Genomic DNA, 21,728 nt, shown 5'->3' on the forward strand with positions numbered 1-21,728 from the left:
TTATCCACATTATACAGCATCTGCCATGCAGATACCCACACACTCAGCCCGTCCAATCACGCTGAAGCATTTCTGCAACCTCCTCACAGCTCACCCTCCCACCTAATCTTCCAAATTATTCATATATAATGTGAACATTTGGGTCCCAGCACAGATCCCTACGGTAACCCCATTAGTCACTGACTGCCAATCAGAAAAAGACCTATTTATGCCAACTCTTTGCTATGGGATAGTGATCCTATGGGATAGTAAATTCCAAACACTAACCAGTCTCTGAGTGAAGACATTTCCCATCATCTCAGTTTCAAATGCTGACCCCTTATTCTCATACTCTGAAACTCCCTCCAGTCTGCTGCTAACTGATGCCTTGGGCACATCTCTACAATTATTGCTCCTTGCGCGTGTTCCTCACACATTTCATAACTTGCACACTCCCAGTCACCACCTTGGCTGCCAAATAACAGGCTCAAATTTGGCAATTTCCTGACATACACCCACAAAGGAACCTTGCAAGGTCAAATGAAGGCATATACCTTTGTTTTACTCTGTATCAAACCCAGTGCATGAGAGTGGGAGTGTTTGATGGGGACAGTGGAGAGGGAGCTTTACTCTGTATCTAACCCCATGCTGTACCTGTCCTGGGAGTGTTTGTTGGGGACAGTGTAGAGGGAGCTTTACTCTGTATCTAACCCCATGCTGTACCTGTCCTGGGAATGTTTGATGGGGACAGTGCAGAGGGAGCTTTACTCTGTATCTAACCCTGTGCTGTACCTGTCCTGGGAATGTTTGATGGGGACAGTGCAGAGGGAGCTTTACTCTGTATCTAACCCTGTGCTGTACCTGTCCTGAGAATGTTTGATGGGGACAGTGCAGAGGGAGCTTTACCCTTTAGCTGTACCTCTTACTCAGTGAAAAAACTGACAAACACCAAACACCAAATAAGTTAAATAATCGTTGCTAAAAACAAATATTGGTTGCCAAAAAAAAGTGTTTTAATCATTTTTTTATTATTACTTTTAGCAATGTTCATGAGGAGTAATGATGATAACATACACATTTATACAGATAATTATATAAACATGTTGTACATATTTAACCAATAACTTAATCTACCAACAAAACTAAAACAAGGAAAAGAATGTAAATACTGCAAGAAAACAAAGTATGTTTATGGTGATAGATACAAAATAATTTAAAAATCTTCACTGCTGAAAAGACTACACTGCAGTGAGTGACAATATATTGCACCTTGTCCTCTTACTCTGATTTTAGTTTTAGTTTTTTTTCTTAAAAAATATTTTTGTCAGTAACTTTCACCTGCCTCAACATTCCCAGAAGAAAAAAAAAGAAATCAGCTTCCTTTCAAATTAATATCCCCTGTACCATATTTAAAATAACACACACCAGGCCTCAACTCACTCGACAAGAGAGAAAAAAATTGTTTTGTTTTTAAATTGTATCTCACACGTGACGATGGTCGCCCTTCCTCTCTCCCACCCCCTCCAATATTATATATAACCTGTACAAAGTGCAGCTAAGTATGCTGAGTGCCACTAGCAAACCATCCTATAAACATTTAAAGCGGGTTTTTAATATGGCTGTTCAGTCCTTGAGAAATATCCATGAAATATTTTTATCAACCCGATTTATTATTTATGAAGTCGAAAAGAACAATGATGCGATTACCACTTGAAATTAAAATTTGCTGTCTCCCCCTACGTCCACTTTATACCGTCCCAATGAAAACCCCACACCGCCCAAGCATTGAATTTGTTTATAGCTGTTTTTTTCTCCAGATGCCGCTTGCCTGTATTATATCTCAGACATGTTCACGGGTGAGGTGGAATAGAAGATCAAACTTGCATTTATATCTTGCCTTTGCCAAGTCCCGAAGCAAAGCCTCACAACAAGAGAGCTGCAGCTCGGTTGTTGTGGAATCAAACGCTGGAATATTGGACCGTGCATTTAATTTCCAGTTGCTATTTTCGATGGGATGCCCAGAGCAGAAAATATTTCAGGATTCAGGAGGAGAAAAGATGCTCATCGATTGTAACCCCTGTGAGCTTTTACTGTGAGAGCTACTTGGATCGCCATCCCATTTCCCCACTGTCCTCCTATCCCCCCCAAAGAATCACTGAATATTACAGTGCAAAAGAGGCCCTTCAGCCCATCGAGTCTGCACCAAAGGTCCTGACCTGCCCCCGAATCACACTTGCCAGCATTTGGCCCATAGCTTTGAATGTTATGACATGTCAAGTGCTCATCCAGATACTTTTTAAAGGATGTGAGGCATCCCGCCTCCACCACCCTCCCAGGCAGCGCATTCCAGACCATCACCACCCTCTGGATAAAAAAAGTTTTTCCTCACATCCCCCCTAAACCTCCCACCCCTCACTTTTAACTTGTGTCCCCTCATAACTGCCCCTTCAGCTAAGGGGAACAGCTGCTCCTTATCCACCCTGTCCATGCCCCTCATAATCTTGTACATCTCAATCAGGTTGCCCTGTCCTGGGAATGTTTGATGGGGACAGTGCAGAGGGAGCTTTACTCTGACACTGCATAACCGTCAGGTCTCAAGAACATGGACAGAAATATGTAGAAACCATGTAGAAACTCAACACTGTTCAAACACAAGTGTCGGAGTAATGGATAAAATACTTAATGGGACATTTTTTCCCTTTCCTTCCTCCTGTGTCCAGTTCAACTTCGCACAATGCACACTTCCTTGATTTAATTTGGCAAATAATCAAAGTGAATTGGGCTGGTGTGAGGGGAGGAGAATGGAATTGTTTGCAAAAACATATTTTCAAAGAGTTACAACTGGACATTTAAAGTAGTGATGAACCCTCTTCTACGAGATTATATCCATTTCCAGCTCCTGGGTTACAGTGTAGCAAGGATAGATTAATTTAAACCGCACACTGCCTTTGAAAGTTGATGGTGCAGAAACTCAAAGCAAATGACCATCATAAAACAAGCATGGTTCGCAAAGCAAATGACAGTAAAATCCACGTAATAAACTCCTTCCTCTCAAATCATTCCCTCCTTTAACATGCTCTTCACCAAACTTTTGGTCACCTGTCCTCAAGTCTCCTTATGTGACTCCATGTCAAACTGTGCGATTTATGCTCTCTTGACACGTTGTGAGATGTTTCTCTGTATTAAAGGCGCTATATAAATGCAAATTGTTGCTGTTGTTTAATTTGGTGGCATGTTCTTAGGCCCAGGCTGCTGGGTTAAAGTGTTCCGGAATACAGTAAATAGTGTTGCAACTGGCTCACAGCCTCTCAGCAATGTTCTTGGATATTGGGCCTTTTATTTGCTGAATAATCAAAGGCACAATGTCCCTTTTTTTTGTGAGTCTAAAGTGGAAGCAGCTGTATGATACATTAAATTAAAATAAGATTAAGATGGCAAACTTTCTGAAGAATTCATGTGTATCTGTTAGCTTGTGAAGTATTAATAATAATGTACAACAATTAATTATCTACATTGAAATCTCTTCACTTATAAAGTTGGTGTGTGTCTGACACTGAGAACTGACTTTGAAGGTAGAGGCTGATTGGTTAATAGGTGCAGGTTCCAACTGTTCCCACAACACAGCCTGTCCATCCCCTTGCTTTTGTTAGGATTATTCCCAGTGGGTTCCGGGCACCCTCCCCCGATCCTCCTTGGGCATGTCTGCTAACCGACCTTTTTTTCACCCAAGCCCACAAATAAATAGCTATTCGGCCATGGAGCTCATCACACCAGGCCCTATCTTATCTTTACTCCACCCAGAGCTGCCAGATGGCAACAGGAACCTTGGTTATCCCAACCCCCTTCGCCAACACTGTAAGTGGGGTTTGGGAAGTGCCAGAACTAAGCCTAGTGCCTCTAGCAGTTACCTGACCCACCTTACACTGGACATAGAGATGTGACTGAACCCAGGGATCACCAATGGCCACATTAGAACCCCACACCAGACAGTATACCTACCTCACTGCCACTCCTATTAACCCAGGATCTGCCTCCTTCCCTGCCCTGTAAACTGCCACGTCACAGAATCAGCACAAAACCTTCCTCGCAACAAAAAATCAAATGTCTGCACAACATGAAATAAGTAAAGCAAGACAAACAGAAAGAAATATACTTCAAAAGTTAAGTGGCTTTGCTTATTTTTTGTGTGTTTTTTTATGTTTTTTTTAAACAACTGAAAAAAAGAATCCAGCATCAGCTATTAGGTCTTAGCAATCAATTTATCCCGAATTCTCAGATTTACAATATTCACATCGATAACAAGGACGACAGTCCTTTATACTTTTCTGACATGATCCTCCCTCTGTGTCTTTCAAATCAGTCTTGACCAGAGCAATGCCAGTACCGCAGCCCCTCCGGTGTGTCCGTGGAAGAGGCTACAGTAAAACGCTTATTTAATTTGACTGCAACTCTCCCAACCAAAAGTCTTGCAAAGACAACCGGTCAAACATTGGGGTATCGCTGCCCCTCAAACTTTGCAATGTTTCCAAACAACACATTGTCTGTGATTTTTCTTTTCCTTTTTTGTTAGAAAAAAGATAAAGGCAAAAACCTTGTGTACTGTTTGTATCTCTCTTGTCTTTCTCTCTCTCTCTCTTCCTCTGAGGGAGTCCCGCTCCTCCTAGCCCATGGCAGTCACCATGCTGGAAGGGTGGGGATGGGCGAATGAGAGGCTGGACGATGGGTGAATGGGGGTAGGCGTGGGCAGCATGTGACCTGCGTGGCTGAATTGAGGAAGGTGGGCCATGTGCTGCATGTGACCTGCCAAGTTGAAAGATGACGCCTTGTCTTGCATGCACTTAGACAGCTCCTCAAAACCATCCGACATCCTCTTGCTCTTCTTTGACTTGCTGGACATCTTCCGGTTCCGGGTCTGAATCCCTTCCTTCTTCATCGTCAGGGGACGGTTCACCTAAACAGGGCAAAATGCAAAATAAAACTCAGGTCAACAGATTTCACCGAATGATAAAAGCAAAATACTGCAGATCCTGGAATCTGAAACAAAAACAGATACTCCTGGAAAATCTCAGCTGGTCTGACAGCATCTGTGGAGAGAGAATAGAGCCAACGTTTCGAGTCAGGACGATCTTTGTCAGAACTGCATTCTCTCTCTACAGATGCTGTCAGAGAGGCTGGGTTTTTCCAGTACTTTCTGTTTTTGTTTCACACAATGATACATGGATTGAAAGGGTTAAATTATAAGGCCAGTATTCACATGCTAGACTTGTAATCCCTGGAATGCATAGAATTCTAGAATGACACTGCTCCAAGGAGGCCATTCAGCCCATCAAATCACTGCTGGCTCTCTGCAAATTCGCCAAGTCCCACCTGGATTTTTTTTCTCTTCGGATTATTATTCAATTCCACTGTTGAAAACCATGATTGTTCCTGTCTCCACCACACTCTCAGACAGTGCATTCCAGATCCTAACCACTCACTGTGTGAATCTGTCTCCACCACACTCTCAGACAGTGCATTCCAGATCCTAACCACTCGCTGTGTGAATCTGTCTCCACCACACTCTCAGACAGTGCATTCCAGATCCTAACCACTCGCTGTGTGAATCTGTCTCCACCACACTCTCAGACAGTGCATTCCAGATCCTAACCACTCGCTGTGTGAATCTGTCTCCACCACACTCTCAGACAGTGCATTCCAGATCCTAACCACTCGCTGCGTGAATCTGTCTCCACCACACTCTCAGACAGTGCATTCCAGATCCTAACCACTCGCTGTGTGAATCTGTCTCCACCACACTCTCAGACAGTGCATTCCAGATCCTAACCACTCGCTGTGTGAATCTGTCTCCACCACACTCTCAGACAGTGCATTCCAGATCCTAACCACTCGCTGTGTGAATCTGTCTCCACCACACTCTCAGACAGTGCATTCCAGATCCTAACCACTCGCTGTGTGAATCTGTCTCCACCACACTCTCAGACAGTGCATTCCAGATCCTAACCACTCGCTGTGTGAATCTGTCTCCACCACACTCTCAGACAGTGCATTCCAGATCCTAACCACTCGCTGTGTGAATCTGTCTCCACCACACTCTCAGACAGTACATTCCAGATCCTAACCACTCACTGTGTGAATCTGTCTCCACCACACTCTCAGACAGTGCATTCCAGATCCTAACCACTCGCTGTGTGAATCTGTCTCCACCACACTCTCAGACAGTGCATTCCAGATCCTAACCACTCGCTGTGTGAATCTATCTCCACCACACTCTCAGACAGTGCATTCCAGAGCCTAACCACTCGCTGTGTGAATCTGTCTCCACCACACTCTCAGACAGTGCATTCCAGATCCTAACCACTCGCTGTGTGAATCTGTCTCCACCACACTCTCAGACAGTGCATTCCAGATCCTAACCACTCGCTGTGTGAATCTATCTCCACCACACTCTCAGACAATGCATTCCAGATCCTAACCACCCGCTGTATGAATCTGTCTCCACCACACTCTCAGACAGTGCATTCCAGATCCTAACCACTCACTGTGTGAATCTGTCTCCACCACACTCTCACACAGTACATTCCAGATCCTAACCACTCACTGTGTGAATCTGTCTCCACCACACTCTCAGACAGTGCATTCCAGATCCTAACCACTCACTGTGTGAATCTATCTCCACCACACTCTCAGACAGTACATTCCAGATCCTAACCACTCGCTGTGTGAATCTGTCTCCACCACACTCTCAGACAGTACATTCCAGATCCTAACCACTCACTGTGTGAATCTATCTCCACCACACTCTCAGACAGTGCATTCCAGATCCTAACCACTCGCTGTGTGAATCTATCTCCACCACACTCTCAGACAGTGCATTCCAGATCCTAACCACTCGCTGTGTGAATCTATCTCCACCACACTCTCAGACAGTGCATTCCAGAGCCTAACCACTCGCTGTGTGAATCTGTCTCCACCACACTCTCACAGTGCATTCCAGATCCTAACCACTCGCTGTGTGAATCTGTCTCCACCACACTCTCAGACAGTGCATTCCAGATCCTAACCACTCGCTGTGTGAATCTATCTCCACCACACTCTCAGACAATGCATTCCAGATCCTAACCACCCGCTGTATGAATCTGTCTCCACCACACTCTCAGACAGTGCATTCCAGATCCTAACCACTCGCTGTGTGAATCTATCTCCACCACACTCTCAGACAGTGCATTCCAGATCCTAACCACTCGCTGTGTGAATCTATCTCCACCACACTCTCAGACAGTGCATTCCAGAGCCTAACCACTCGCTGTGTGAATCTGTCTCCACCACACTCTCACAGTGCATTCCAGATCCTAACCACTCGCTGTGTGAATCTGTCTCCACCACACTCTCAGACAGTGCATTCCAGATCCTAACCACTCGCTGTGTGAATCTATCTCCACCACACTCTCAGACAATGCATTCCAGATCCTAACCACTCACTGTGTGAATCTGTCTCCACCACACTCTCAGACAGTACATTCCAGATCCTAACCACTCGCTGTATGAATCCGTCTCCACCACACTGTCAGACAGTGCATTCCAGATCCTAACCACTCGCTGCATAAAAAAGCTTTTCCTGTCGCCATTGGCTCTTTTTGTCAAACATCCTTTCTTTTTATTCTTTGGCAGGGCCTGGACATTCCTGGCTAGGTCAGCATTTATTGTCCATCCTTAATTGTCCCTGAGAAGGTGGCCTTCTTGAACTGTTGCAGCCCATGTCGTGCAGGTACACCCATAGTGCTGTTAGGGAGGGTGAACGCCTCATATCAGTGTCCTCTCCTTCTCAACCCTTAGGCCAATAGAAACAGTCTCTCCTAATTTACTCTGTCCACACCCCTCATGACTTTGGGACTTTTCTGTGTGGAATCTGAATTGAGGTGATGAAGTTGTTTAAAGGGTTTGGTAAAGGTCGATGGGGAGAAACGATTTGCTCTGGTGGGAGTCAGGCCGTTCAGGGGTGAAGTCAGGAAGCATTTCCTCACACAAAGGTGGAGTTGAAATCTAGAACTCTCTCCCACAAAAAGCTGATGTGGCTGGAAGGTCAATCGAAAATTTCAAAATTGCGATTGATAAGAATTTATTAACATGGATAACAGAACCCAGGGAGGTCGATACAGATTAGCTCAAAGGCCTCCAGCTCTTTCAGTGGCAGATTTTCAGAGTAAGGCTGGCAGTGTAGACAACTAACAATAAGCCAACTGAGTTTGGTCAATGGGTCTGCCCAGTCCTACTCGTCCTTTTTTGGTTCTCCCACATCTCTGATTCTATCCCCAAAGCACTGACTCACTCCGGGTAAGGGGTACATTGCTACCAGCTGCCCTGAGGTAGCACACCCCAAGTGACTAATTCTCTAACTATAGACCCAGACAATAAGTGTCAATATACTGTGAGGCCATTAAAAAGAATGGCATGGAATTACATCAAATTTATAGCACAGAAACAGGCCATTCAGCCCAACCCTGGTGGTCATGCTCCACATCAGCCTCCTCTCTGTGGGGTTCTCCTCAGAGAGCGGTGGAGGCTGGGTCATTCTATAAAATCAAGGCTAAGTTACAGATAGATTTTTGATTGACAAGGAAGCCAAGAGTTACTTATTGGGGGACAGACAGGAGGGTGGAGTTGAGATCGCAACCAGATCAGCCCCGATCGTATTGAACGATGGAGCAGGCTCGAGGGGCTGAATGGTCTACTCCTGCTCCTATTTCTTATTGCAGTCTCATTAAGATCATCCCCCCACTCTTCAGCTTTTCCTTTCTTTTCCTTTTCTTCCTCATGGACGGGACTTTGCAGCTTCGCTCGAGCGAGATCGGAAATTCCCGTCCGAGGTCAGCGAACATTTCCGTTGTCGGACCCTCGCCCGCTCCGATTCCGTGGCGGGCGAGGCGGTAGAATTCCGGCGCACGCGCTTATCCAGTTTTCCTTCAAATGTATATCTGCCAATCACTGAATCTCATGCCTGCCCCGCGTCCAAACGGTGAATGAATTAACCACGGGAATTCTGGCGAATTGTTTTCACCCCAGAGCACTGCCAGTGTTTGAGATATTGGCACTGCCATGAGTTCACTGTGCCAACAGCCAAATGACAATGAACAGACCCCAGATGTATCGATAGTCCATTCTCCATGTCCCTTATCAAGCTGCTGTGAAGCCCCACGGGATGTTTCACTGTGTTAAAGGTGCTAAATAAATGCAAGTTATTACATTAATGGAATTGGTAAGCTATTTAAAGAGTTGACTCTGCAGTAAACGGGTGGACGTGGGAATGTATTAGGATTCAGCCCGTTCATTTCTAGTCACTTATAGACTACCCACTTGTTCCAGCTTGTAACTGCAGCTTACTTGGGTAACTTACACACAGCCTCAGAAATATCACTGCTTAGCCTCAAAGCAGCGGCTCCTGGGAGTGTTTGTTCCCTCTCCTTTTCTATCCCCAAAGGTAGAAATATCATGATATCTGTAAGGAAGGTGCCATCTTGTGCCCTATTCGCCTCGAGACGGGGTTGTTAGAAAGGGGGCTGGTGAAGAAGGGGTTATTGGAGGGGGGGGGCTGTTAGAGAGGGGGTGTTGGTGGAGAAGGGGCAGTTGGGGGGTTGCTGGAGAGGGGACTGTTGGAGAGGGAGTGTTTGGGGGGGGCTGTTGGAGGGGGTGGTGCTGGAGGGGAGGGGGTTGGTGGAGAGGGGGCTGTTAGAGAGGGAGTTGCTGGAGAAGGAGTGTTGGAGGAGGCTCTTAGAGAGGGGCTTTTGGGGGGCTGTTGGGCTCCAGGATTCTTGTCTAACAAAGGAGATTATGTTGCCAGAATCATTGCCAAATCTGCAATGTCTGTTAACCTCCAGCTGCCCTGTAAACCTTTTGTTATCTTTAAGCCAGGATGATGCAAGCTTATCATTGAATTATACAATGCAGATGAAGGCCATTTAGCCCATCACACAGCTCTTTGCAAGAGTTATTTAATCAGTGCAGCTCCTTTCCCTGTGACTCCCCCCTTTGGAAAAGACAGCCCCGCACCCGTCCCATTTTAGTGGATGTGAGACAAGCTGCTGAGGTGGTCCCACAAGGCCCTCTGAAAAAGAATCCCACTGAGGTCAGTAACAGTGATACTGTACACTGCGCACTGATGGACAATGTTGGACCAGGTTTATAAAAGCAAAACACTGCGGATGCTGGAATCTGAAACAAAAACAAGAAATGCTGTAAAATCTCAGGAGGTCTGACAGCATCTATGGGGAGAGAGAATAGAGCCAATGTTTCGAGTTTCAGAGGTTCTGACAAAGGGTCATCCAGACTCGAAACGTTGGCTCCATTCTCTCCCCATAGATGCCGTCAGACCTGCTGAGATTTTCCAGCATTTTCTGTTTTTGGACCAGGTTTACGTCATTCAGGGGAATTATCAGTGTTAAACTGTAACAGTTCTTATTTTATTAACTCATTCACTGGATGTGTGTCCCACTGGCAGGACTGGAGTTAACTGCCCCATCTCTCATTACCCTTGTGAGGGTGATGGTGAGCTGCCTAATTGAATATAACTGAGTTTCTCGCTGGGCCATTGCAGAGGGCAGTTCAGAGTCAACCACATTGCTGTGGCTCTGGAGTCACATGCAGGCAGACAGGGTAAGGACGGCAGATTTCCTTCCCTAAAGGACATTAGTGAACCAGATGGGTTTTTACAAAAATCTGGAAACGTTTTGCCCTCCATTACTGATGCTAACTTTTTAATTCAAGATTTTATTGAATGAAAATTAAACTCCCCAGCAGCAGGGGGTGGGATGTCTCCAAATCATTTGTCTAGGCCTCAGGATTACCAATCGAGTAACATAAGCACTTTGCTATGAACCTCAGTCCGGACAGTGGAGGGAAATCCACTGTTCTGCATTGGAATAGTGCCTGGGATCTTCAACATCTATGTGGGACAGGGCCTTGGTCATCTCAACTAAACGACAGCACCCCCAACAGTACAGCACTCTCTCAGTACTGCACTGGACTCTCAGTTGGGACTTTATGCTCAACTGTCTAGAGATGGGACTTAAACCCCAAAACCTTCTGACTCAAAGGAAGGACATTATCCACAGGGCCACCTCACAGCGGCTATTCAGCACCAGTAAGTAACTGAGTGTGTTGACACATTAAGGATGAGGCAATATCTCAATATTAATTGATGCAAAATATCAATGCAGTTTGTTAACAGAAACAGCTTATGGCCTTTAAAATAATAAAACAATGCAATATGTTTCACCAGATAAAAATCGACCCCAAGCTAAAAGAGACAATAGGACTGGTGACCAAACAACTCGTCAAAGAGGTAGGCTTGAAGGTTTGACAGAATGCCTGAAAATGACTCCCATTTCCATGTTGGGATAAGGATAATTTTGTATATTGACTTGGTAGAGTGCAGGCAGGGTTTATGCTTTTATCCTCCAATGTTATTCTGTCGTATCAGAGAGGGAGGCAGGGGGAGGGAAATCTTGTCTTGTCTCATTGAACAAGAACATGAAAAGCACACAATGTGTCTTTTGTTGCTGTTAAATCAAATGTTCAAGCCTAAATTCACACAGTTCTGGTGAAAATCTAACGTCAAACTATACAAGGGTGTGTCAACTTCCTGGATTATAATCCCTCAGCCCTCTCTTCCCCCATTCTTGCCTCCCAAGCTCCCCAAAATACTTGTCAAAGCACTACTGTGGCAGCTACATTGTTAACAACTCAGCCAGAATGTTAACCCAAAGAGGGGCAGTACGGTGGCACAGTGGTTAGCACTGCTGCCTCACAGCATCAGGGACCCGGGTTTGATTCCGGCCTCGGGTGACTGTGTGGAGTTTGCACATTCTTCCCATATCTGTGTGGGTTTCTTCTGGGTGCTCCGACTTCCTCCTACAGTCCAACGATGTGCAGGTTAGGTGGATTGACCACACTAAATTGCCCCTTAGTCTCCCAAGACATGTAGGTTAGGGGGATCAGCCGGGTAAATGCATGGGGTTAAGGGAATGGGGTTGGGGGTGGGCCTGGGTAAGATGCTCTGTCGGAGAATCAGTACAGACTCAGTGGACTGAATGGCCTCCTTCTGCACTGCAGGGATTCTGTGGTTCTATGTCCAACTGCCCCTTCAGATTAGTCGACAAGTAAGAAGAACAAAGAACAAAGAAAATTACAGCACAGGAACAGGCCCTTCTGCCCTCCAAGCCTGCACCGACCACGCTGCCCAACTGAACTAAAACCCTCTACCCTTCTGGGGACCATATCCCTCTATTCCCATCCTACTCATGTATTTGTCAAGACGCCCCTTAAAAGTCACTACCGTATCCACTCCCACTACCACCTCCGGCAATGAGTTCCAGACACCCACTACTCTCTGTGTAAAAAATCTGCCTCGTACATCTCCTTTCAACATTGCCCCTCGCACCTTAAACCTGTGCCTCCTAGTAATTGACTCTTCCAGTAGTATCTATGATGAGGCAAAGATATGTGTGCCCATCAGGAAGCCATGCTCCCACACATCTCAAACTGATCGTAAACAAGAGAAAAGCTGCAGCTTTAATGTTCATGGACTTGGTATCCATCAGCCCTTCTGAGACAGCAGCACTACGTCACTTCCCAGCATCACCTCAACAATGGCATCAGTGTGAGGCCAACTGCGACCCAGGATTCAGTGGGGAATGGTGTGCCGCACGATGGGAAGACGGGAGGGCACGGTAAACAAACAAATAGGTGCTGCCACCAGTTTTAAATAAGGCCAGTCGGCAGAGTATTATTTTCCTTAAAAGCTGGATGAGAATAAATAACTTTTGTCAAGTGGGAAACGACACGAGAGTGCAGAGCGGAGAGAAAATCATCTCATCACCCAAGCTTACAAATTGGGAAAAGTAATTGGTTTTGGCAAACTATCTTACACATGGAACACTTAAACAATTTACAGCCTTCTTGCTATGCCCAGCTGCTAGATAACTGGCCCAAATTCTTCCATCTCAAACAGAGTTATCTTTAACATGAGCCGAGAGAAATCAACAAATGGGCTTTCAGTTTGACATTTGTAACAGTGGGAGGGAATAAAAATCGACCTTTAAATCTACTGGAAGTAGGAGAATTGACTTTGATTCCAGTCTCTGATATCCAAATATTGAGATGTTTAACCAAAATATTGCTCATTGACGATAAGGAATAGCAGAAGCCGCGCTGGCAAATGTCAGCTTTTATTTACATTATAATTTATCATCTTTTGAAAGGTTAATTTTATTTATTTTTTTGTCTTTTGGCTCTTGTTGGTTAAGCCCAGGGGTTTGCTTTGTTAATCTTGAGTCTACTCCCATCGATTTAACTGGGTGAGTTTATAATAATGAGCTGCTTGCTTGAGGAAAGGGGGGGGGGGGTATGTAAGTGTGCTGATGTTGAATTAAACCACACCTTCAATCCTGTTCAGAAAACAATGCAAGGTGGATGCACAAAGGGAGAAGTTTTAAATTCATAAACATACGATTTATTAAGGGGCACCAGACGTTAAACAAATCCTCTTTTTAAAAAATCAGTCCCTTGCTTAATTTAAGATGCATTTTGAAACCTAGGAAAGAGGCCAAGGCAGTTAGAGCACAGTGTGAGCAGAAACCCCTTCCAAACTACCGAGACAATACTTATCCAGGCTGAATCGCTGTCCCCACGTCCAAAAATAAAGGACAACTTCTCAGAGGCATGAAGCTGTCTTTGGAATCCATTATATGCCCCCCACCTCCCCGAATAATTCACAATGTTACTCTGCGCGTTGTTAGTCATCTGTTTAGAATGATCACTCACATTGTGTAGTTTGAAGTACAGGCCACAGGCGTTACACACAGGGTCCCCGTTAGCATTCCGTCTCCATAGGGTAGTGGTGCTAGTCTGGCAATTAGCACAAGATGTCCCTGCTCTCCTGGCAGCCGACTGCAATGAAATAAAATGTGGAGATTATATCGCCTGGTGTGGGGAGGGGGGGGGGGGATTCGTTTTTTAATACACCGCGTTTAGAAAAGCAAACTGTATCCATTCGCTGAAGCACTTGGCTCACAGAGTTGGACTGGCAGTAAATAGCATCACATTGGACAGAACACCTTGTGTGAGGGAAGGGGGGGGGGCGGAGCGGGTGGTACAGCCGCAGGTGCCGCCAGAAATGTCGTTTATTCTGACCGATTTAACGGAAAACATTCCGTTTCCCACAGGGACAGAGTTGGTGCATGCTGCCGCAAGGTATCATTGCATTGTAGCGTTAACCCCGTTCCCGCTTTCACTGTGCAGCCAATATCCTCCCGCAGAAACCTTTACAAATCAAACAATAACATTCCCCTGGCCCATCCGTCAGTTAGGTCCCTGAAATAATTGTATTTAAAATAAAAACAAGACAAACTTACTCGGTGTGTTAGGGGAAGGGGGAGGGGGGGAGGCTATTCCAAATCGGCGTTGTGTGTGTTTGTCCTCTAATCGCGGGGTGGGCTGGATTGAATTGGATTAAAGTTCCTGCAACTATTCCAGAATCTCAGGAAATTCTTGTAGGAACCCCCATCAAATTGCCAATGGGGTGGACGGAACACCAAGCCTACGGGGCAATAACTTACTATAAATTCCCCTCCCTGGGCGTTCAAGGGACAGCAACAGAAACCCCCGCTGGAGGTACTGAATCCTGGCAATAATGAAAGAAACGCTAAGTTTGTCTCGATCTTTTTATTTTAAATCTCAAACCCCACCCCCCCCCCCCCTTCCGATTCCAGGGGAAAGATTTGAGAACCCGATTAGCGTTTGCAAAGCTTCTTCAAGGCTTGTAATATTTTACCCAGCCCCCACTTACTGATCCGAGTGGCAATGGTTTTTAACAAACCTGCCCGCTCGATAGAAACTTGAAAATCTCTCTCTCTCTCTCGCTGGTCACGGAACACAACAGCCTAGTTCCTTATCTTGAACAAACAGACATCCGGTTTGGAACCCGCTGTCAGTATTTATAAAAGCTATTTAAAAACCCACTCAAACGAAAGTGCAAATTACTGGCCATTGCCACAAAGAAAACTGTTTTTTTTTAAATAAATATACCTACACTTTGGGAACAGTGTGTGGATAAAGCCAGACTGTCTCAATATGAGTCTGGTATTAAAAAGAAAATAAATACGGAATAAAAATATTATTAAACGAACACAGTGTTATTTTTCACCCGGTTGTTTTGGATCTCCGCTATCACACGGCCCCTTCCGATTGCCAAACTGAAAAAAAAACCTAGCGATTCCACCAACCCGCTTTACTCTCATCTCCTCTGGGACCTCACATTTACCCTCTTTGTTTTCAATATTAAAATTAATTAGCAGCGAATTCCATTTTGAAAAATGGTGCAGAAACAGCGATTGGAACTGGGCTATTCCTGCGCTCACAGCGAATTCCTTTTTTTAACCACTTGTGTTTCGAAGTGGATTGGTTTAAGATGTGGACATTACACAGGTGGCCTTTCCAAAAGGGTTTCCGTATATCCGTCAATGTAATTGATATTTTTATAATAAATGGTCTATTTTTGCACGTATTGTTTTATGGTGCCGACGTTGGAGCTCGCGCTGACTGTGGGAGGCTGTTGAAATGTGCTAGAATAATTAGCAATCTGCTTTGCAAATTGACATGGTCTCTTGGTGAAAATTTTTAATTATAGTTACACCCAAGAAAGTGCATTCACACACAAATATACTCACACAAATATACTCACATACAAGTACACTCACACACAAATATACTCACACACACACAGTTCCCCACCATGCACCTTGTCAATGCCCCAACTGAATAGGTCAGCAATGGTTTAAAAGCACGGTCACCCTTATCCCCACCGCGCCACACATTTGAGAAACTTACCAATCTCCTTTTAGGTTTGATGAGGGGTCTGTTCTGCCCATTCATCTTGTGGTAAAGGCCACAGGCGTTGCACAGGTAATGTCCCGTTCCGTCTCTCCTCCACAGCGGGGTAGAGGTAGCTCCACAATTCACGCACTCCCGACCCTCTGCAATCAGATAGAAATAAAGAGATTAACATCACTTGGGGAGGGGGCTTGGACACCAAGAGCATGTCCATATGTACATCACATCAGCGGGGGCTAAACCCCTCCGCTAAAACCACCCAGTAACGGTGGATGAAAGAAAGGATTGCTCATTTATTTCGGAATAATTTTGTTTCCAATTGTCCAATCTTGCCGAGCGGTTTTCTCTGTGAGGGACCCAATCACAAGGTACATTGTACAGCGACTAAGAACACTCAAACACAGCGTGAGGACTGGAGCTGTTCCCAATCAGGGAACAATCCTCCTGATCCCGGTGATAAAATTCACTTCTTTGTTATTCCACATCCCCCCCAATCCCAATCTACCCCCTTTCCCTCCAATCTTCCCATAAATTCCAAGCCAGATATTGCATTGGGGGGAGGCCTATAGCGGGAATAGCTGAGCAGGTTTCAATGGAAAAGTTCACATTAATCTTTATTTTAGAAACTATGCCTATTCTTGAGCGAATCGTAAGGGTAGGAGTGAGCAGGCTGGATAAGGAATCGCCCTTTCGTGTTCAGCAAATTCCCAGCGATTAGATTGGAAGATTTCACAGTGAAATGTTATTTATTTATCACCCCGAGCACGCACATTCTGACAGGAATGAAAACAAGGCCATGTGGATCGAGGCGAACAGTTACAAGTATTTTTTTAAAGTTATTCACTCGCCAAAGAAGCAGGTTGAATTCCTTCACCCTCCCCCCCCCCCCCCCCTCCAGCTGCAATCCTTCTGTTCTGCAACAATTTGGTGACTCGCTGTGTTCTACCTAAACAACACCAACAACGCACAGGGACAGAGCAAAACTCGGGTCAGCTTCAGAAAAAAATAACAAATCGCAAGATCTGTTTACCCAAAGGCAACTTGATACGGTAGTTAAGACACAGAACGCGAGGCGCTATTCACAGGCTCAAAACCTAGAAATATTATGCGTTATTTACATAACAGATTTAACCGACATGGTGACTCAGCGGAGAAACAGACTCTGGGACCTGACGAGAAAGATTTCGGCAATTTCCAACAACAGTCCAGCGCCATCCCATAATAGTTCCAGCCTGGAACAAGCCTGAGTTAATATTTACTGTGACTAGAACCGCCCCCTCCCCGGGTTCCCCTGCGAAATCACTGACCCAAATTTTAAATCATTTCAATTTCAGAATAAATTAATTCTCCTGCTAACGAGAGAAACAATAAGATAAACTAACACTTCACTCCCAAAATCGAAGGCGGCTTATTTTTTGCTAATGCAGTTTGTTAATGTGCTGATTTTTAAAGGTTAATTGGCCAGGAATAAAACTGGATAATGCGGCCAGAGCGGTTGGATGCTACCTGGACAGATCCATTTTCTTATATCAAATTATTCTTCATTAATATGGCGTTGTGCTGTTTTTGTGCTTGTATTTAATTCCAGACTGACCTTTGCTGTGAGAAACAAGTTGATGATTTATTTTGTAAATCCCCTGAAAGGCCATCAGAGAAAGCGCAACATGAAATCAGCTCAGCAGCTCATTAAAGTGTCTGATTTAAGTGCTAGGTGAAAGTTCCGTCTGATTAAAACTCCCATTAATTCTATTCTCCAGAACAGTGCAAAGCAGACCTCACCACAGATACTGTCCTAAAATAAATCTTTCCAAACAGGTGGTGAAGCAAGCAAGTTTTCAAAGAGTGAACATTTTATTTTCGGGTGATGATTTTTACATTCTAGTCAATGGCTAAACCCCTCCCCCCAATCTCTGACCCATCACCCCCCTTCTATATTTCAAGGTATTTCCAGTGTCCACATTCTCAAAATATACGAGTTGGCAAAATAGGGTGTCTCGTGTGCACATTTGAAAACCACCCTGTGAGTAATAAAGTGTGGCCCTTGTGCGTTAATGAGGGGGGGGGGGTTGTGTAGGGGTTACAGTGAGAATCACCCACCTTCTGGCCTGATTTTTGCCCCATTAAGAGTGGTTTACTCAGGGTCACTCACAACGATGAGGGTGGTGTGGGGGGAGAGAGGGGGTTGGGCAGACACGCTGGCTAGGTTTACATATTGTGTACACACGGGATGTTTGGGGGGGGGGGGGGAGTTGTTCTGAGGCAGGGAGTGGTGAACCGATTAGACACACACAGCTGCGATGGTGGGGGTTGGGTGGGCGTCTCTCAATTATCCAGCCCTGTTCTTAATTATTCCCCCCCAACCCCAACCCCTTGTAAATGTTAAATCTAATGTTCGTGCTCACAGACAGAGGGACTTTTTATTAAGATTGAGGCCTGTGATGATGGGACAAAAAAATGAACGGTTCTTACAATCCATTCATAATAATTTGATTAGTTTAAAAGATTATTTACAGTTAAACTGCTCCGATACAAGAGGAAAACTTTAAATAAGAATTAATATATTCCGTTTCAACTTTCCTCTGAAAATTCATTTCCGTAAAACTACTTTATAGAAATAGATTTTTAAAATAGAAACACATTTTTATTTATCTATAAATGTCTTTAAAAATAAACTATAGTATTTTTGGTTTTTTTTCGCGGTACAAGCTTAGCTTTCGAAATAAATCGTTATGAAGGAAGCGAGTTAATCCGGTGTAATATTAAATCGGTAGGAGACAATATAATAATTATAACTGGGGAGGACAAAGGGGTTTTTTGTTGTAAATATATATCGAAAAATTAAACCGTGACAGTGGGTAAAAGTAATTTAAACGAAGTTTTATGTTAAGATATAATTGTTTTTAATTATTGTTTTTTTATTTAAAAGTTTAGTTGCTTACCGGCACATGACCGTGCTTTGCTCCTGGGTTTATTGAAACTAGAAGCACCGGGCAACAAGCCGCTGGGATGGAACAGGCTGCTGCTGTACTCGTGAGCACCGTGCACATAAGGATAGGTAGGTATAGGGTGGTGGGTGGATGGTGCACTTGTTCCAAGCGATGGTATAGAGGTCCTAGAACATTCCAATTTCATACTCTCAGCCAAAGATACATGATACTTAATGGATTCCTTATCATCCTGCCGACCTGCTGCTGCTGCCGCCGCCGAGTTGGAGGGAGACACCGAGCTGTGGCCTCCCAGGTCCGGGGACACGTCCTTGGGCGGAGTAGGTGGGAAGCTGAAGAGATGGTGGGAGCCGGAGTGAGCCGCCGCCGCCGCGGCCGCCGCCGCCTGCGACAGGGAGGAGGCCGGGCTGCTGCCGGGATACACGGTGATGCCGCTGGCTCCGCCCGGGTGCAGGGCTCCTTTGCTGAACGGGTTGACGGTCCACGCCGTGGCGTTATGGTGATGGTGATGAGCCGAGAGCGCCTTGCCGCTGTCCAGCCACGAGATGGTGGGGCTGTGCAGGAGATGGGGTCGGCACACTTGGCTGCCAGTCAGGCGGGCTGTGAACAATTTGTGAGACATTGCCTTTTGTTTAATAACTCGCAATCAACTGTAGTATATTTATATATACACTTCCCCTTCCTTTGCTGTCAATGCCACATCAAACACTTTTAAAAGTTACCCAATTTCCAAACTGTGAGCCCAGGAGCTGAGAGACAGAGGTCAGAGTGAGGAAGTCAGCCTCTGACTTTCCCCACACTGAGATACCCTCAATTACTCGCTAACTACAAAAATTACCATTTCTATAAGTTTTGATTTCATATCCGGGAAGTAGACGGGTTTGTTAGCTCTCTCCCCCCTCTCTCTCTCTCTCTGCATTTCTAAACCAATTTCGCCAAATGTGGGGAGGTTTATAAATTTAAAAAAACCTCTCGCACGCTCCCCTTCCCCTTTATTTATCAATGAGGAATCCAGAACGAAGTGAAACTTCTAGAGGAAGTGTAGCGCCTTGTTTTTGTCCAAACACCCAAATTGCTCATGTTAATTTCAAGAGAGAAATTGCGCATGGGGTTATTTCAGGGGGTGGGTGGGTGTGTGTGGGAGGGGGGGGGGGGTGAGAGAGTGGAACTCACCGTGAGCCTGCCGGTACGATACGGTGGCACGGGCGTGAGGAGAGTTGCTGTAATACGGGGACACCGGGTTGCCCTGACCGTCCAAGTGGTTAAAAAAGACATCGACCTCATCCGGGGGCAGGAGTTGAGTGGGTTCCATGTAGTTGTGAGGCAGACTCGGGTGATGAGAGTCTGGGTGCTGGCTGTTCAGAACGGCGTGGTGAGTCATCCAGCGAGGCTGCTCGGCTGTAACCTCCATGATCTTTCCCAGTGGGGAGGGGGTGGTATTTCAGAGAGGGGTGGGGGGTGGTTATTTGGAATTCAAAGCAAAAGTTTAAAAGTCTTGTCCCGTCTGGCGAATGGATTCGGGGAGTTGTGCTGGCGTCCCGGGCTGCTTCACCGTCCGCCTCACACCTGCACCCAGAGAGAGAGAGATCATTTATTTCAAAACAATAACTTTCCACAAACATACATACTCTTTTAAAAAAACAGAGACCGCGCTGCTTCCAACTCTCCCAAAGCCAATCAGCAAACTCACAATACAACTCCAAAAAATAATACTCACAAGTCTGTTTTTTTTTTAAAGTTCAGCACAATTCCCGAAGAGATTAAAAAATCATCTATAATTATATTCTCGGAGCTAGTTTACGCTTCCATTTGATTGTTGCGGTTGGTTTAATACAATCCACCGCACGGGCGAGATATAGAGAGAGAGAAATGCGTTAAAGGGCACTGGACGGAAGGTTGGTAAAAATGCAAAGCATCAGTGGTTTTGTGTTAGTGGAACCATCCCATGTCTATCCTGGCGCCAGGCTGCCCACACTCTATTCAGTAGACATGAACTGGGCGACGCATGCACTAATAATGACATTCAGCCAATCAGAGAGCGAGGGCTGACGGCCGCCAGCTCACCACCTCATTGGCTGTTTTTGAAAGAGTGAGACACACACAAATACAATATATATTTACAACTTCTTAATTTAAGACATCTTCCACAGGCCTTCATGGAAAAATATCAAACCGACTGCAACCCAGTCCCACAACCTGACAATTCCACCATTCTCTTTCTCAAATGTTTCTCTCTCTCTCTTATTTAAATATTTTTTAATGTGAGAATAGGGGCAATAGGGGCAATAGGGGTTTATAAATGTTATACCTATACTCTCAGGAATTCACTAAATGTGCATTTAGCAGGATTTGGAAATTAGATTTGACGAGGCTTCTCACAGGACTTTTTGAGGGTTTTTTTTTAATTGTATTTTTTTTTGTTTCCCAGGTTTGGGTTGAATTAACTCGTCAACAAAGTGCACACACTTTGAGGACAGAGTTGGTCCCGAATGCCCCCCGGGTTTGTGCCTCCCTCTCTCTGGAGCTGCTAGTGTTTTTTCTCTGTGAGGTTTGTTAAGGACTAGGGGGGGATAAGGCGGTGTGTAATTGGGTAAAGGGAGCACTGAGTTTGATACACAACTCGACACAGTCGCATACCCAGCCACTCTGACGCCGGGGGCCTGACGTCACCAATCTTGCAAAAATGTAACCAGGAAATGAAGTTCTCTCCCTCCCTCCCTCCCCCCCCCTGCACAGAAAGGATTCGCCAGTTCCACTCGAGAGAAAGGAATAAATAAAACCAAGCGGCGGGAATTTGGGAGCACAATAAAGGCAAACTCGTTTTTCTTTTAAATTTTGGTACCAAACTCGGCGGCAGTGAAGATTGAATAACTTGTGGGACTTTGTGCCGATATCAACCATTGTGTGGGTTTTTACAGGCAG

General features: G+C 45.2%; 1 protein-coding gene across 2 annotated transcripts; it reads right to left on the minus strand.

The window, feature by feature from the left end:
• Window positions 1-1,018: 1,018 nt before the first annotated feature.
• Window positions 1,019-20,793, minus strand: gata2b (GATA binding protein 2b). 2 transcript variants are annotated; one of them, XM_078209992.1, is made up of 6 exons: window positions 20,524-20,793; window positions 19,980-20,372; window positions 19,047-19,406; window positions 15,859-16,004; window positions 13,795-13,920; window positions 1,019-4,930 (listed from the first exon to the last, which is right to left on the minus strand). In XM_078209992.1, exons 2-6 carry the CDS (start codon window positions 20,215-20,217, stop codon window positions 4,640-4,642), a joined length of 1,161 nt encoding a protein of 386 aa, XP_078066118.1. In that variant the 5' UTR covers window positions 20,218-20,372; window positions 20,524-20,793; the 3' UTR covers window positions 1,019-4,639. The 2 variants fall into 2 exon arrangements, with proteins under 2 accessions (XP_078066118.1, XP_078066117.1); XM_078209991.1 differs by having other exon boundaries at window positions 18,801-19,406; window positions 20,524-20,792.
• Between the last annotated feature and the right edge of the window lie 935 nt (window positions 20,794-21,728).

Source organism: Mustelus asterias, chromosome 3 (assembly GCF_964213995.1).
Source record: "Mustelus asterias chromosome 3, sMusAst1.hap1.1, whole genome shotgun sequence".
In the NCBI taxonomy this organism is placed as follows: domain Eukaryota; kingdom Metazoa; phylum Chordata; class Chondrichthyes; order Carcharhiniformes; family Triakidae; genus Mustelus; species Mustelus asterias.